Here is a 17,267-nt window from a genome sequence, read left to right on the forward strand (position 1 = left end):
TTACCAAAACTCACCATTTCCTGGCCTTAATTACATTCCTTATCCAAGCAGCCACTGACTCACTCTATTCCATGAGCCTCAATTATGATAACCGGCCTTCTATGTGGTACTTTGTCAAATGCATGCAGACAACATGCATTTCAGTCCCTACATCAATCATCTCTGTTATTTCATCAACCCATTCATTAGATTACTCAAACAAGATTTGCATTTTACAAATCCGTGTTGGCTCTCCTTAATTAGAAGAAACCTCTCCAAGTGACCGTTAATTTTTTCCTTGATTATTGTTTCTAAAACTTTACCCACCACTGATGTTAAACTGACCGGCCTGAAGTTACTAGGATTGTCCTTACACCCTTTCTTGAAAAATGGTGTCACTTTTGCCAATTTCAAATGCTCAGGCACCTCCCCTGCATCTAGGGAAGATTGGAAAATTATGGCAAGCACTTCCACTATCTCCTCCCCAAATTCCCTTAGCAACCAGGGATGCAAACCATCTGGACCAGGCGACTTGTCCACTCTAAGTATACCTAGCCTTTTTAGTACATCCTGTCAATCAATTTTTGCCCCTTCCATTGCTTCTACCTATTCCACTTCTACCGATACTTTGTCAGCATTCACCTCCTTAGTAAACACCGATACAAAGTACTCATTGAGTATTCTGGCCTTGCCCTGTGCCTCTAAGCACATATCTCCTTCTTTTTCTCTAATAGTCCCCACCCCACTTCTTACTACCCGCTTACTGTTTACATGATTGTAGAATATTTTTGGGTTCCCTTTTATGTTTACCACCATTCTATTTGGATTTTCAAAAGGGATTTGATAAGGTGCCACACAAGAGTTTATAACAGAAAATTAGGACTCATGGGATTGGGGGTAATATATTAGCATGGATTGAGGATTGATTAATGGACAGAAAACAGAGAATAGGATTAAACAGGACCTTTTTGGGTTGGCAAGCTTTAACTAATGTGGTACCGCATGCCTCAGTGCTTGAGCCTCAGCTATTCACAATCTGTATCTATGACTTATTTGATAGGACTTAGTGTATTGTTTCCACGTTTGCTGATGATACAAAGTTAGGTACGGAAGTAAGCTGTGAGGAGAATGCAAAGTGGCTGCAGAGAGATATAGAATAGGTTGACTGAGTGGGCAAGAACCTGGCAAACGGAATAAAATGTGTGGAAGTGTGAAATTATCCCTTTATGTTGGAGCAACAGAAAAGCTGACTATTTTTGAATGGTGAGAGACTGGGAAATGTATGCATTCAAAGGTATTTTTGTGTCCTTTACATGAATCACAGAAAGTTAACAGGCAGGTACAGCAAGCAATTAAGAAAGTAAATTATGTTAGCTTTAGTTACAAAGGGATTAAAATATAAGAGTAAAGAAGTCTTACTACAATTAGACAGGACATTTGTGAGGCCACACCTGGAGCACTGTGTATAGCTATGTTCTCCCTACCTAAGAAAAGATATTCTAGCCTTACAGAGAGTGCAACAAGTGTTCACTAGTCTGTTTCCTGGGATGAGGGGATTGCTCTATGAGGTGAGATTCAGTAGACTAGGCCTATATTCTCTTGAGTTTAGAAGGATGTGATGTGATCTAATTGAAACATATAAAGTTCTTAAGCGGCTTGACAGGGTCAATGCTTGGAAAATGATTCCCCTGGCTGGGGAATCTAGAACACGGTGTCACAGTCTCAGCATAAGGGGTCGGCGATTTACTACTGAGATGAGGAGACATTTCTTCACTCAGAGGGTGGCGAATCTTTGGAACTCTCTATCCAAGAGAACTATAGATGCTCTGTCGCTGAGGTCGACAATTGTTTGGGAACTAAGTGAATTAAGAGATATGGGGCTCGTGCAGCAAGATGGAGATGAGGTAAACAATCAGCCATGATATTGTGAATGGCTGAGCAGGCTCGAAGGGCCAAATGGCCGACCCAAGCTCCCATTTCCTATGTTCTTATGACCCTGCCAGGAGTGTGAGCGATTTCACAGTGTATCGAGATCCTGCAGGTATGTACGTAGCTGGGTTAATGAGTTTGATACAACACCTGCAAATTTACCAATTATTCCAAAATCACAGGGCATTGGACCTTAAATTTAAGCAGATCATTTGACCATTAATCACAAATACAAATGAAGTTCAATTGTTTCCCCAGCCTTTGATCTTCTGATTCCCGGATTCTGACAATCTCGAAACAAACGGCTGCATTCAAACATTCAGATTCTCAGGAGTGAAATAAACTGTTTGAAATCTCCATTTCCTCACTTACCTTTCAGGTGACTGGGAACTTCGGATAAACCTCGTGGGGTGTTCAGGTAAGCAAAAGCATCAGAACCTGTTTAAATCAATTAACATTTATCAGATGTCTGTAACATTATAGTAAAATCAGAATTGCTGAAATCTGACATTGAATTCCACGTGTGACTTTTCCATACCACGTTCCTGAATTTCATTCAGTATTTTGTTCAACTTTGGTAACCTGTGGCGCATTTTCACAAAAGATTCCCACATCACCCTTTGGGCCTGAAAGCCTTTCTCCATCACCAGATTTAGTAGAAGTTTGGAACTGTCTGCCCGGGTTCCCTTCTCCGCGAGCTCAGTGACTTTCTGTAAAGAATAATAATGCATATATTGAGGATTGGAGTGAATGACAAACACTGAGATTGAGAAGGAAAGGATCTGCTTTTGTGATGGGATCTCTCAGTTATTTGAGCACAGAAAGCAGTCACTGGGCTGGGTACTGATCCATTCTCAACAAGGACTGAATATTCTGTAAACATCATGATTCCCTCATTCACGGCCATTGTATGAGATAAAACTAAAACGGAAATCAGGAATATATTTCTAGGGGAGTGAGGAATCACTGACAATCTGCACTAGTGTTAATGCCATGAGTTTTCTCTGTTCCTCAGTGTCCAACATGACATCCGATTACTAACTGACAATAAGATACACTGGCCTAGAAATTGAGTTTTGGCGCAGCCAGGGCTTTAGCGCCGGAAGTTAGTGCTGGCGCTAAATCCCCCTGCGCGTGCCAAAAATTCAGTAGCGCCGCGCGCAAACGGCTGCCGGCGCTACTGGAGGGTTTCAGCGCCTCCCAATGGGCGCTAACTGCCCCATTGCGGCGCTGTTCCGGCGCTGCGGCACCCGATGAGGTGCGGCAGGCTGGGGATGTGCAGGCCTCCTCCTCCCGTTAAGGAGGAGCTGCCTGCACCCGGCCGCGGCCCGCGCAAATCAGCTTAAAAATGAGCCCGGCACCTCGGACAAGTGCCGGGCTTGCATCTGTTCGGGGGGGGGGGAGAAGTCCGGGGAGGGAGCTGCGGGCAGGCGGCCGGCGGGAAAGTGGCCGGCCGCCGCGGGGCCTTTAATGCGCCGGTGCAAACTGGAGTAAGGCACCTCTGACAGAACGTTGCGTGCGGCTGCCACGGGTGAGGCGGCCGCAACTCAATTTCGGAGTTCGGGCGGGTTACCACGGCAACCGGGACGCTGCGCACACCGATGACGTCATCGGTGCCGGCGCAGCGCTACCGGTGCAACGCCGATTTAGGGCCCCAGGGAATTTTTAAACTGGCCATACCTCTGGCGCTAGTCCCTCTAGCGCCTCAAAAGCGGCGCTAAGGCAACTGAATTTCTAGGCCACTAGCTTCAAACACACCCTTCCTGCTGTTACACTTCGGGTTTATGGGGGTTCAGTGTCGCACTCAGACAATGGAGCTGAGCCAAAGTAGGGTATACTAGTAGAGGTGACACAGATCGAGAGCAAAGGTAAGTTTTAAGGAGTAGAAGAAAGTGGAGAGGCTTATGGAGTGAATTCTAGAGTGTAGGTCCTAAGACAACTGAACGCTCGACCTCCAGTGTTGATGTAAAGGAAGCGGGTGCACAAGAGGCTAGAGTCAGAGGAACAGATAATTCCAAATAGCACGGGACGGTTATAGGCCTGGAGTGAGTTAAAGAGATAGTGAGGGGCGAGGCCATGAAGGGATTTAAACAGAATGATGGTAACTTTAAATTGGAGGATTTCTAGAAACCGGAGCCACAATGTGTGAGCGAGCACGCATGTGAAATCGGAGCAGGACACGGGGAGGGACAGGGTACAGGCAGCAGAATTTTCGAGCAGCTGAGGATTACAGAGGGTGGGAGGTGGGAGGCCAGCCAGGGGAGCATTGGAATACTCGAGTCTGGATTGACAAAGGCATGGATGAGTGGAGGAAATTTAAAACTAATGAAATAGCAGGATCGCAAACAATCATAAAATCTAAACAGGAAAAGAACATAAAAATGTGCAGCTATTAATATTTCACCTCTCAGTCTTTCTAAGTGTATCTAAAATGGAACAGAAATCCATCAATTACTATTAATTGAAGTCAATGGGAATCGGGTGACACTCTCCACTGGCTGGAGTCATACATAGTACAAAGGAAGATGGTTGTGGTTGTTGGAGGTCAGTCATCACAGCCCGACGACATTGCTGCAGGATTTCCTCAGGGCAGTGCCCTAGGTCCAAACATCATCAGCTGCTTCATCAACGACCTTCCTTCCAACAAAAGATCGCAAGTGGGGATGTTCTTTGATGATTTCTCAGTGTTCAGTTCCATTCACAACTCCCCAGATAATAAAGCAGTCCATGCCCGCATAGAGCAAGAACAGGCCAGAATTCAGTCTTGGGCTGATAAGTGGCTGGTAACATTTGCGCCACACAAGTACCAGACAATAACTATCTCCATCAAGTGAAATCTAACGACCATCCCTTGATATTCAACGGCATTACCATCGCCTATTCCCCCACCATCAACATCCTGGAGGCCACCATTTACCAGAAAAGTAACTGGACAAACCACATCAATTCTGTGGCAGCAAGAACAGGTCAGAGGCTAGGTATGCTGCTGCGACTGGCTCACCTGATGACTCCCCAAAGCCTTTCCACCTTCTACAAGGCACAAGTCAGGAGTGTGATGGAATACTCTCCACTTGCCTGGATGAATGCAGCTCGAACAGCATTCAATAAGCTCGACACCATCCAGGACAAAGCAGCCCACTTCATTGGCACCCCATCCACCACGTTAAACATTCACACCCTCCACCACCAGTGCACCATGGCCGCAGTGTGTGCCATCTACAGGATGCACTGCTGCAACTCGCCAAGGCTTCTTCAGCAGCACTGCCCAAATCTGTTACTTTTAACTCGAGTACGTTGTCACTTGGCTCTCCTTTTCCCAACTAAAATGGTTTCCCTTTGTTTTCAGTCCACACAAGAGTTATGCCTGAACCGTTCCCCTGTCCTTTGTACAGAAACTGATGGATCTGCTTGGAATTTTCAGCACTTCGCATCATTGTTTCAGATACACAATATTCGCCATTTGGTGTATTTATTTCCTATTTTGCCGGTTGTTATTCTGTAATTTTCTACGATTTGACGATTTGATATTGAAACAATTCTCAGTGCAGTGAGGAAAGTAAATGATTTTTTTGAGATAATCCAACTACTTTATAAATCATTGGTCTGACCACACTTCGAATACTGTGCACAGTTCTGCTTGCCTCAGTACAAAAAGATTGTCACAACTATTGAAGAGATCAACTAGAGTGATTTACAGGGTGGAGGGGTTGGATTAGGAGGAGCTGTTGTGTAAATTGGAAATGTTCTCACTGGAAAAGTGTAGGTTGAGAGGTAATATTATTGCTGTTTCACTTTGTCCAATATGGTAGAGACAGAAGGCACAGCCTGGGCTTGAAGGAGGGTAAATTCAAAACTACTCTGTGGAAGCAATATTTCAGTGAGTGATTGGTCAATCTGGGGAACAGGCCCCCTAGGGAATTGAAGGAAGCAGTTTATATTCATTCATTGTAGGGCAAATTAGATAGATTTAGTTCTGAAAATAACATTTTTGGATGTAGTATATGAGTAATTTGAGATATGACATGTGGCAAGGGCAGCATAGTCGGGAGGAACATGTGCGTTTGGTTCTGTTGTTCCCAAAGCTCTCCACCACTGGGGGTTTCCTCACCTCATGTCTGTGTCTGTTGTAGAGTAATTGGTAGAGTTCGATTAGCCAACAACTCCATTAGCATTGTAGCACTCGTCTACCAGGCCTTGGCCTTGTCTCACCTAATAATTCCTTTGTTCCTCTGTTATGACATTCTGTCATTTCTGTGATGTTAGAATAATCTAACCTCATGCAGTGTCCCTCTCACTTACTTGATACTCTTGTCCACTGAAATGGTCCTCGCCTGTTAAAAAGAGACCAAGTCCCTCCACACCCTCTTCAACCGCCTGTTCCAGTCTGTTCTTGTAGAATTTCGTCAACTGGAACAACTGGTAATCATCGCACTTTGCCAAGAACTTTCTGAATATCGAGTTCGCATCTGTGAACAGAAATGGTCACATTATCAACACTTTATGTAAGTCCATATACATCGCACATGCTACATTCCATCGACTTGTATAATCACTTCTTAACAACAAGTATTGCAAATTTGTCAAACACGACCTGTGTTTCTAGAGGGAGTGGGCGGCAGGGGTACACTTTTGAAGCAGCTACAATGGAGGAACCATTGTAGGTCAGTGAGCACAGGGGTGATGGCTGAACGGGACTTTGTACGTGTTAGGACACGGGCAGACGGCATTTGGTTGACCACAAATTTATGTAGGGTAGCTTATGTCGGGTAGAATAGTAATGATAGTCAAGTCTAGAGATAAGAAAGGCATGGATGAGGGTTTCAGTAGTGGAAGAGCCGAGGCAGGGGTGGAGAGGGGCGATGCTACGGAGGTAGAATATGTGCTCTTAGTTATGCTGCAGATGTGTGGTCGGAAGATCATTTCAGGGTCAAATGTGACACCAAGGTTGCAAACAGTGCGGTTCAGCCTCAGACAGATCTTATGGAGCGGGATGTTGTCAGTGGCTAGGGAACTGAGTTTGTGGCGGGGACCGAAAGCAAATGCTTCCCTCTTCCAAATATTTAATTGTAGAATATTCCTGCTCATCCGGTACTGAATGTCAGACAAGCAGTCTGAAAATTTAGAGACTGTGGAGCGGTCGAGAGAAGTGATGGCGAGGTAGAGCTGTGTGTCGTCAGTTTACATGTGAAAACTGATGCTGTGCTTTCATATGATGTCGCCAAGGCAGCATGTTGATGAGTACTAGGACGAGCCTAAGGATAGATCCTTGGAGAAACACCAGTGGCAGCAATGCGGGAGTGGGAAGAGAAGCCAGTGCTCGTGCTTCGCTGACTACGATAGGTAAGATTGGAACCAGTCGACTGCAGTCTCACCCAGCTGGACGGCGGAGAGTTGTTGGAGGAGGAGGGAGTGTTCAAAACTATCAAAGGCTGCAGACATGTATAGAAGGATGAGGAGGGATAGCTTACCTTTCTCAGTCACACAGGATGTCATGTGTGACTCTGGGAGCTGTTTCCGTACCCTGGCAGGGGTGGAAATCTGATTGGAGGGAGTCAAACATGGAGTTGCGGGAAAGATTGGTACGGATTTGGGAGACGAAAACACGTTCAAGAATTTTGGAGAGCAAGGCAAGTTTGGAGATGGGGCGGTAGTTTGGAATGTTGGAGGGGTCAAGAGTTGCTTTTTGAGGAGAGGGGTGATGATGGCAGATTTGAGGGAGAGGGGGAAAGTACCTGAGGGGAGTGAACCATTAACAATGTCAGCTAGCATAGGAGCCAGAAAACGAAGTTGAGTGGTCAGCAGTTTGATGTGAATAGGATCGAGGAAGCAACTTTAGGGAAAATCAATACAGATGGAGATAGAAAGAGATTTGGACATTCGAGTGCATAGTTCCTTAAAGGCACATGAGCAATGTCATGAAGCGATAGCTTGAGAAAATATGGTATTGGTGTGTCCATAGGACACTTGATTTTAAGACGAAGAAGACTGTTGGTCCTTGTACAAAACCTTCATCAGGCCGCACTTGGAATATTGTGTCCAATTTTGGTCTCCTCACATGGTGGGAGATATTGAGGATTTAGAAGGGGCGCAGAGGAGGGACTTTAGATTAATTCCCAGCCATAGCATTTTAGTTATCATGATAGGCTAAATGAGTTGGGAATGTGCACTTTAGAGAAGCGTAGACTTGGAGGGGATCTGATTGAGGTTTAAAAGATAACGAAGGGGATAGATTGTATTCCAGATGACAATCTTTTCAATTAAATATGTTAGGGAGGACCAGGGGGTTCAACATTTAAGGTGTATAAGGCCAGATCTAGATTAGATGTCAGGAGATGTTTCTTTTCCCAGAGAATAGTGGACCTCTGGAACAGGGTGCAGTCTCGTGCGGTTTATCCCAATTTGCTGAATTCCTTCAAGCTAGAGCTGGACCTGGTCTGGCTGGGGCCGAGATCACCTCTTACAAAAGGCAGGTACTGGAAGGAGTTCTGGGTCAGAGTGATTTCCTGGACTTGTTTGGATCGCGCAGATGGGCTGGAGAGGAATTTTCCTTATTTTTCCCCCAAATTGGCTTGAGTATTTACCTGCTCCTTCTGCCTCTCCCAGGAGATCACATGGTTTGTGGTGGGGTGGACAGTGTATATATTGTGATACACTAGGTGGTGGGGTGGACAGTGTATATATTGTGATACACAAGGTGGTGGGGTGGACAGTGTATATATTGTGATACACATGGTGGTGGGGTGGACAGTGTATATATTGTGATACACAAGGTGGTGGGGTGGACAGTGTATATATTGTGATACACAAGGTATCGCAGTTGTGTGGGACAGGCTGGGTGAACCAGATGGTATTTATCTCTCCGCCATTGGTCGTATAGAACCATTTCTTAATATGGGCATAGAAAACTATTATTCTCTCCCCTCAAAATGTTCGAACCAAGAATAATTCCCTGAGTCCTGTGAAAACCGATATCCTGTCTTATAGATAAAAGATCACATCTCTCCTGCTTCTGATTTTCCAAATGATTTTGCAATGATTTGTACATTCACAGACACAACAATCAATACTAACTATAATTTACTTGAATGTTAACCCGCTTTATTTTTTAGATACCAAATGACTTTCTCTCACTAATCCAAAACCTCCTTCATTATTTCCTGCTAAGAACTTTACATTAGATCATAAATCTTCTGGCTCAGCTCCAACCGTTTCAGTAATTCCGCTCTCCAATCTCAGAATTGATATTTCCCACCGTCCAGTCACATAAGCTGATACCAATCCCACTGCTCCATTCACCTTTTCTGTAAAACTATTGTTGTTGGTGCGTTCAGATCGCGGCTGTCACTTCTCTCTGAACTCACTGTAGTGCCCAGAGAGTGTGAACCCTGCCCTGCTGCTCCAGCCCTGCCTCCGCACATTGACCTGCCTCCTATTTCCCTCCTTAAGGGAGGTTATGCTTGATCTGTGTAAAATACTCGCTGGTTACAGCTGGAGTAATGTGTACAGTTCTGGTCACCACCTTACAGGAAAGATGTGATTGCAGTAGAGAAGGTACAGAGGAGACTTATGAGGATGTTGCCAGGACTAGAGAATGTTAGCTATGAGGAAAGATTGGGGTTATTTTCTTTGGAACTGAAGAACCTGAAGGGAGATATGATAAAGAACATAAGAAATGGGAGCAGGAGTAGGCCATTCGTCCCTTCGAGCCTACTCCGCCATTCAATGAGATCATGGCTGATTTTTTGCCTCAATTTCATTCACCGGCCCTATCGCCATATCCTTTGATGCCCTTATTGTCAGAAATCTATCGACTTCTGTTTGAATATACCCAATGACTGAGCCTCCACAGCCCTCTGTGGTAGAGAATTCCAAAGATTCGCCAACCTCTGTGTAAAGAAATTTCTTCTCATCTCAGTCCTGAATGGTCTACACTTTATCCTCAGGCTGTGGCACCTGATTCTAGACTCCCCAGCAAAGGCGAAAATTTCCCAGCATCCACCCTATCAAGCCCTGTAATAATTTAGTATGCTTCAATGCGATCCCCTCTCATTCTTCCGAATTCAAGAGAATGCAGGCCGAGTTTACTCAATCGCTTCTCATATGACAGTCACACCATCCCAGGAATCAATCTCGTGAAACTTCGTTGCACTCCCTCTATGACAAGTATGGCAAGATTGAGTTGTATAAAGTTATGAGGGGCCAAGATAGAGTGGATAGGAAGGACCTATTTCCCCTAACAGATAGTTCAATAAACAGGGGCATAGATTTAAAGTAATTGGTAGAAGGATTAGAGGGGAGTTGAGGAGAACATTTTTCACCAGAGGATGGTGGAGGCCTGAAAGGGTGGAGGATGCAATAACACCCAAAAAATCTAATAGTAGTTAGATATGCACTTGAAGTGCCGTAAATAAGGCTACGGATCAAAAGCTGGAAAGTGGGATTAGGCTGGACAGCCTTTGTCGGCCGGAACATACACGATGGATCGAATGGCCTCTTTCCATGCCGCAAATGTCCATGATTCTATCATTAAACAGCCCAGTGCAAAACAATCTGCTGATCACTACCATGTGGCCTTGGTTTATTGTCTAAGGCCTCAATCTTAATATTTCTTCTATAAACGTATTTATGGTTCTGACACTTAATATTTTCTGCTTTCCTTCCCTTCCCAGAGGTGGTCCAACCCATTCCAGGATGTTCTTCCGTTTGGCACCAGGGAGGTAACGTACCATTCGGGGCCTGCTCAGGGCGGTAAGAGTCTGAGTCACTGCCTCTATCCACCGTACAGTCCCCAATACTAGGTATCTATTGGACATTTCCAGTGCCCAGGGTCTCCCTCCACCTGTGACCGTGATGCCCCTCTAGATGGTCACTCACTACCTTCTTTCTACACAGCCCCTGTCCTGGTCCCTCTTCCTGTGTAAGCTGCAAGTACTTGCTTAGGATCAGGACCTCTTTTCAGGTCAGAAATTATATTTGAAAGAATTTTCTGAACCTACCTGTGTCCATTCTTATTCTTTTTGATGAAATTGGATCTTCTCCCCTGTATGGAGCTTCAGCCATGGTGGTGACGGGCGTTCCTAGACTCTGCTGCTCTGTAATAAATATATTATTAATAGGGGGTTAGGTGGAAATATAAAAAGGAGGACGAGAACATTGCCTTGATAATCATGATATGAAGTCCCTCCTCCCCCATAATACAACAGCTGTTCGCTCTGAGATCGAACATTTCCTGAGTGCAGACCAAAACCAGCCTTATTTCTGAGGTAGGGAATATTATGGAGGGATATATGGAGCGGGGTGATCATTGATATATTAAATGATCCTTCGCTTGGTTTTAAACAGTTTGGTGGTATTGTATTATGTTAATTCACAGATTTGTGTTTAATATTTTGGATTTGTTGAGTTTCGATATTAAATTATGGTATATCTATCCACACACAAAATATATAGCTGGCTGTAATTCCTCTGGTCTCTACGGGCAGTGATATTGTCTGGGTGTTCATGGAGCTGTGTCATGGTTGGTGTTTCTATTTGAATATATTCACCATATCTCTCATGTTTTCAGCACCTGACTAATTCACACTGTAGGAGGTGAAGACATTTACCGCTGCTCCACTAATATTAACACTAGTGTATAATGTTGTGAATGATTTAACTTTAAACGGTGAGATGACGTTCAACATTGATTTGTGTAATATCTGTAGGTGTCTTGCAATCTCAGAAATGACCATAAATATAAAAGTGGTAGATTTGCCTGCTGTTTTACAATCACAGTTCTCCACTGGTGCGTGTGCATCACTGTCTGTGTGTCCACGCACGTGTGTCCAATCTCTCAGTCAGCGTCCCTTCCTTTCCCCACTAGGGAAATGTAAAAGCGAGTCAGTCTCGTATAAATATTTCCTCCAAACTATAGTTGAAGTTATGCTCTGGCATTCAATTATAACCAAGTTGAGACTTGGTAAATTTAATTTATATGTTGCTGCACTCATGCTGTCATTAGTACAATAAACACACAGCAGCAACAATTTGCAATTAAATCTACATTAATTACATTAGTGTTTTAAGACAAGATTAATTTGAAATTATATTTCCCTAAATATTGATTTTTATAACCTCCTACCTGTTAGTAATTTAACGATTAACCATTAGTATCACACTTTCTACGCAAAATGTGGTTTCTGCCCTGTGGTCGGTTTCCAAATAAAACATTCCTGAAGTTTGTTTCCCTCTAAAGGGAGCGGCCTCTCTGATTCTTGTTCAGCCAGTTTGGCAAATAAACACCAGATTAATGTTAACTTGTATCAGCTAAACACAAGTGCTTGCTCCATTCGCCCAACTAATCCACATCCGTTTCTAACTGACTGAAACTGATGTTGCTGCGTTAAAATTCATTTCTCATTATAATTAATCAAGGAAAAGTTATATCTTCGAAGTTGCTCTGATCCCGTGACTCGATCACGCTCAGTCCATCGTCAGGTAACCATAAGTTGATTTTCCAGCTGCTCGGCCGAGACCGATAATCGACCAGTGCGAACGTATTAATCAGTTACTGCACTGAACTGTGTGTTGGGTCTGAACTGCTGGTCCCACCTTTGATCAGTTACATAAAACGGTACTGGGCACCAAAAAGGTTCATTCAGAGATACAAAAAAAAATATCATCCTGAATCAGAGGACCCAGTCTCCAACCCGAGTCTCGGAACTGGAAATTCTAACATGGGGAGGAGGCGCCGCTGGACCACAATAGGGTAAATCCCCAGAGTTCGTGTTCCTGCTTTCTGTCCCATAGCTGCTTTAAAACGAGTCTGCGGGGGGACTGGTGGTCACCAGGATTGGTTTTGCCCTGAAACTCCTGGTGTAAAATGGATTGCCCTCAGTCACGGTCTGAACCTACACTCACAGAACAGCCGCAACCCACGCTGGATAACTTATCAGACCACGGGAAATAAGCTTTAGAGAGGAAGAGCAAAGGGAGAAATGAAATAAAACACAGAAATAAATAGTAGAAGCTACATTAACCTTACCCAGATCCCGCAAGAATTCTCTGTTTCTATTACCGTGCAGATTTTCCGAGTTATATGCTTGTTATTACATTACAACCAATCAGGTAGAAGTTCCTTGATTTACGTTAGCAAGTCACAAATTGTGAATTTGATCTGATCCTTGTTCTGTGAGATTCAGAGCTCCGCCCTTTGTGTGAAAGCTGCTGCCTGCCCGCAGGATGGATTTCAACTCAAACATTCCTTATTTGCTTCAGAACAGGGAGCGGCCTCTCTGCACAATGCAAATCCAACCGGGTTGCTAATTCGCTGCCAATTCACCTGTGTTATAGTTCATTTGTTATAATGTTTACTTTATCTACTCTTGTTCCAGGGATGTGCAGAAAAACCAAGAGATTTGTTAAAAGTCCCGGTGCCCTCCTACCTGTTGGTGACTTGAGTAGTTATTTATTATATAAAGTTTTACTGAGCTGAACTATGTGTTCGGTCTGACCTGTTGGTCCCGCCTTTGTTCATTTCATAAAAAATGTACTACGTACCTAAAGGTTGAATGAGTGTTATATAAAAAAAATCAAGTCCAGCTCTCTCAATTCACTGTTACATTTACTGTGCGGGTAAATGGTGGGTTTGCTGCAGCCGGTGGCCATTGGTTGAGGTGTTTAAAATGATTAAAGGATTCGAGAAAGTCGATACAGTGAGATATTTCCTCTGGTGGGAGAATCCACAACGGGGAGTGAGTGTGTGGGAAGGGGCGGGTGGTCGGCGGGGGACTGGGGGGTTATATTAAAATTAGAGGTATGCTTTTTAGGTGTGAAATCAGGAAGCACTTTTTCACACAAAGGTTAGTTGAGATATGGAATTAACTCCCCAAACATGTTGAATTCTATGTCAATTGCTCTTTTCAAGACTGATACAGATTTTATTAGTTAAGCGTATAAAAAGAAATGAATCAAAGGCAGCTTCATGGGGTGAAGATACAGGTCAGCCATGATCTGATTCAATAAAGGAACGGGCTCGAGGGGCTGAATGGCCTCCCCCTCCTGTTCCTACATTAAATCAGCTCCTGAATAATGAATTCCAGCATTTGGTAAATGTGAAGATTAACTGGAGTTTCCGGACAGTGACTTCAGCACTGGTGGGTTTGAACATCCCCTTTAAACGGATCTGATTGTCTGTTTTTATTTAAGGCTGAGCTACATCTGTTGTGAATTTCTCAGAATTCCAGGGGGGTAAAGGTCAGATACTCGGTGCAGGAGAATCGAGGGAAAACTTTGCAAAATATAGTTTATTAAATACACCCAATGTCCCACCCTGTGTCCGGTCAGAATTAAAAAGTGAAGCCATGACAATTACCAGTTGTTCTATTTCGGAGAAAGTTACAACTTTTGTTCAAGAGATACTCTATCTATAGCTTTTAATTACAAAGTTTCTGAAATTGCTGATTTATGACGTGCCCTGATGCTGAGCTGATGCATCCAGGATTCTGGATCGCAAACTATATACCCTCCCCCGAGTTAAAATAATAAACTTGTTGTTAAATCGACAAACAGTGGGACAGGTCAGAACAAAGCGCTTTCTGGCTTCGTTTCAGAATCTCCGCCTCTGCCGAGCGAGTCCCAGCAGTTCTCCTGCATCCACCTGGCGGGACAGGACTACACTTGCACAGAAGCTTGTTGTGTTGTTGGTGAGCGGCACAATGCAGGCCATCTAACTGGCCTGCTTTACCCGCAGCAATGCACAAACACAGCCTCCCTGCCCCGACCATTTTATTTGTGCAACTTATGGACCACTGATGCGATGCTCTGGCCTGTGTCTAGCTTGTCTGCTTTAACGTTCTGGATTAAGCCGTTGCTGGGGGAGGGAGTTACAGACTGGCTGTTCACTCCTGACATTTCCGGCATCACTTTATCAATGATTTTAGCAGCTCTATAATCAAAACAGACACTGGCACATGGCAGTAACACCATGTCTATAAAGCAGGTCATTATAGAGTCACTAATGCGATAAAACTGGTCTAATACTAAGGGGAAAATAAAACATTTATTGAAGCAGGGTACTCGGCACTGCTCCTGCCAGTGTGTATGGGAATTCACAGTATAACTGAAACCTGCCAGTTTCAGAGTGTCTCAGCATCCTTTCAGCGTTGTATGGGTTTTCACTGTGTATAAGTAAACTGCCAGGTGTGTCTGGGGTTTCACAGTGTATCAGGATCCTGTCAGGTGTGTATGGGGTTTCATGATGTATCGGGATCCTGCCAGATTTGTATGGGGCTTCACAGTGAATCAGAATCCTGCCAGGTGTGTATGGGGTTTCACAATGTATCAGGATCCTGCCAGGTGTGTATGGGGTTTCACAGTGAATCAGAATCCTGCCAGGTGTGTATGGGGCTTCACAGTGAATCAGAATCCTGCCAGGTGTGTATGGGGTTTCACAGTGTATCAGGATCCTGTCAGGTGTGTATGGGGTTTCATGATGTATCAGGATCCTGCCAGGTGTTTATGGGGCTTCACAGTGAATCAGAATCCTGCCAGGTGTGTATGGGGTTTCACAGTGTATCAGGATCCTGCCAGGTGTGTATGGGGTTTCACATTGGCCCTGAAATTAGGATTGGGAGCTTGCTGCGCATGCAAGCCCCAGATGTTCACTTACCCGGCGCGCTGACATTTTAATTCTGGCCCGCAATGCATTTCCTCTCACTGGCCTGCTTGAGGTCCTGCCACGCTGTGCATGCATGACCCAGCAGCGTACTTAGTGCGATGAGCCGGCTGGGATCACGTGAGCACAGGGCAACCAATGGGAGGTTGCAAAAGTTCATTCATGAGTTTGACAGTAAGAGCTGTCAAACTCATGAAAACTCCTGGCCCCAAAACACTACTTAAACCTGAAAGTAAATTATAAAAAAACATTGCACTACTTAAATGAACCGTAAAGACCTCTGAAAAACTATTTTAAACAATAATTTTAAAATTTGAAATAAACTTTTATATAAAAAATCGGAGCTAAAACTAAACTTACCTTACTGTAAATTCTTTAAAAATAACAAATCTGTGGAAAAAAAAATTCTCAATTGTATTAATAGACCACTTACCTGTAAAACTAAGTACTTACGTGTGGTTTTTCAATGTGTAAATACCGGAGGCCTTTACACACGCGCAACTCTCTAAAAATAGAGGAAATCCAAGTCACACGTGCTGCCCGATACCACGCACGCATTCAGCAGGAAATGCCGGTTTTCTGCGTAATCGTTGTGCATGCTGAAAACCGGCAATTCCGCCGGGCACATGCGTGAGTACCCCGTCCTTACTCACGCGTTGGGCCTGGAATTATTGGGCCAATGTATCTGGATCCTGCCAGGTGTTTATGGGGTTTCACAGTGAATCAGAATCCTGCCAGGTGCGTATGGGGTTTCACAGCTTATCAGGATCCTGCCAGGTCTGTATGAGGTTTCACAGTCTAGCAGGTTCCTGCCAGGTGTGTATGGGGTTTCACAGTGAATCAGAATCTTGTCAGATGTGTATGGGGTTTCACAATGTATCAGCATCCTGCTAGGTGTTTATGGGGTTTCACAGTGAATCAGAATCCTGCCAGGTGTGTATGGGGTTTTACTGTGTATCAGGATATTGCCAGGTGTGTATGGGGTTTCACAGTGAATCAGATTCCTGCCAGATGTGCATGGGGTTTCACAGTGAATCAGAATCCTGCCAGATGTGTATGGGGTTTCACAGTGTATCAGAATCCTGACAGATGTGTATGGGGTTTCACAGTGATTCAGAATCCTGCCAGATGTGTATGGGGTTTCACAGTGTATCAGGATCCTGTCAGGTGTGTATCGGGTTTCACAGTGAATCAGAATCCTACCAGATGTGTATGGGGTTTCACAATGTATCAGGATCCTGCCCAGTGTGTCTGGGGTTTCACAATGTATAAGGATCCTGTCAGGTGTTTATGGGGTTTCACAGTGAATCAGAATCCTGCCAGATGTGTATGGGGTTTCACAATGTATCAGGATCCTGTCAGGTGTTTACGGGGTTTCACAATGTATCGGGGTCCTGCCCGTTGTTTATGGGTTAAGGTTAGAGTAAAGGGTTAGAGTTAGGGTCAAAATGTATCGGGGTCCTGCCAGGTGTGTAAAGGTTTCACAGTGAATCAGAATCCTGCCAGATGTGTACGGGGTTTCAAAATGTATCGGGGTCCTGCCAGGTGTGTATGAGCTTTCACAGTGTATCAGGATCCTGCCAGGTGTGTATGGGATTTCACAATGTAATGGGATCCTGCCAGGTGTCCGTGGGGTATCACAGTTTATCAGGAACCTGACAGGGGTGTATGGGGTTTCACAGTTTATCAGGTTGTATCTTGTTTT

At 44.3% G+C, this 17,267-nt stretch overlaps 1 protein-coding gene across 1 annotated transcript in view; it reads right to left on the reverse strand.

Moving 5' to 3' along the window:
- LOC147092665 (NACHT, LRR and PYD domains-containing protein 12-like) overlaps window positions 1-10,968 on the reverse strand; it is a 37,029-nt gene extending 26,061 nt beyond the window's left edge. Inside the window, exons 1-4 of the mRNA XM_085975979.1 lie at window positions 10,905-10,968; window positions 6,208-6,374; window positions 2,447-2,618; window positions 2,281-2,346 (exon numbers count right to left, since the gene is read on the reverse strand). Coding sequence (XP_085832105.1) covers window positions 2,281-2,346; window positions 2,447-2,618; window positions 6,208-6,374; window positions 10,905-10,968 — 469 coding nt within the window. The remainder of the gene's footprint in view (window positions 1-2,280; window positions 2,347-2,446; window positions 2,619-6,207; window positions 6,375-10,904) is intronic.
- Between the last annotated feature and the right edge of the window lie 6,299 nt (window positions 10,969-17,267).

Source organism: Somniosus microcephalus, unplaced genomic scaffold, assembly GCF_052327205.1.
Source record: "Somniosus microcephalus isolate GS21.2 unplaced genomic scaffold, FLI_Smic_1.0 unresolved_chr2, whole genome shotgun sequence".
Lineage (NCBI taxonomy): Eukaryota > Metazoa > Chordata > Chondrichthyes > Squaliformes > Somniosidae > Somniosus > Somniosus microcephalus.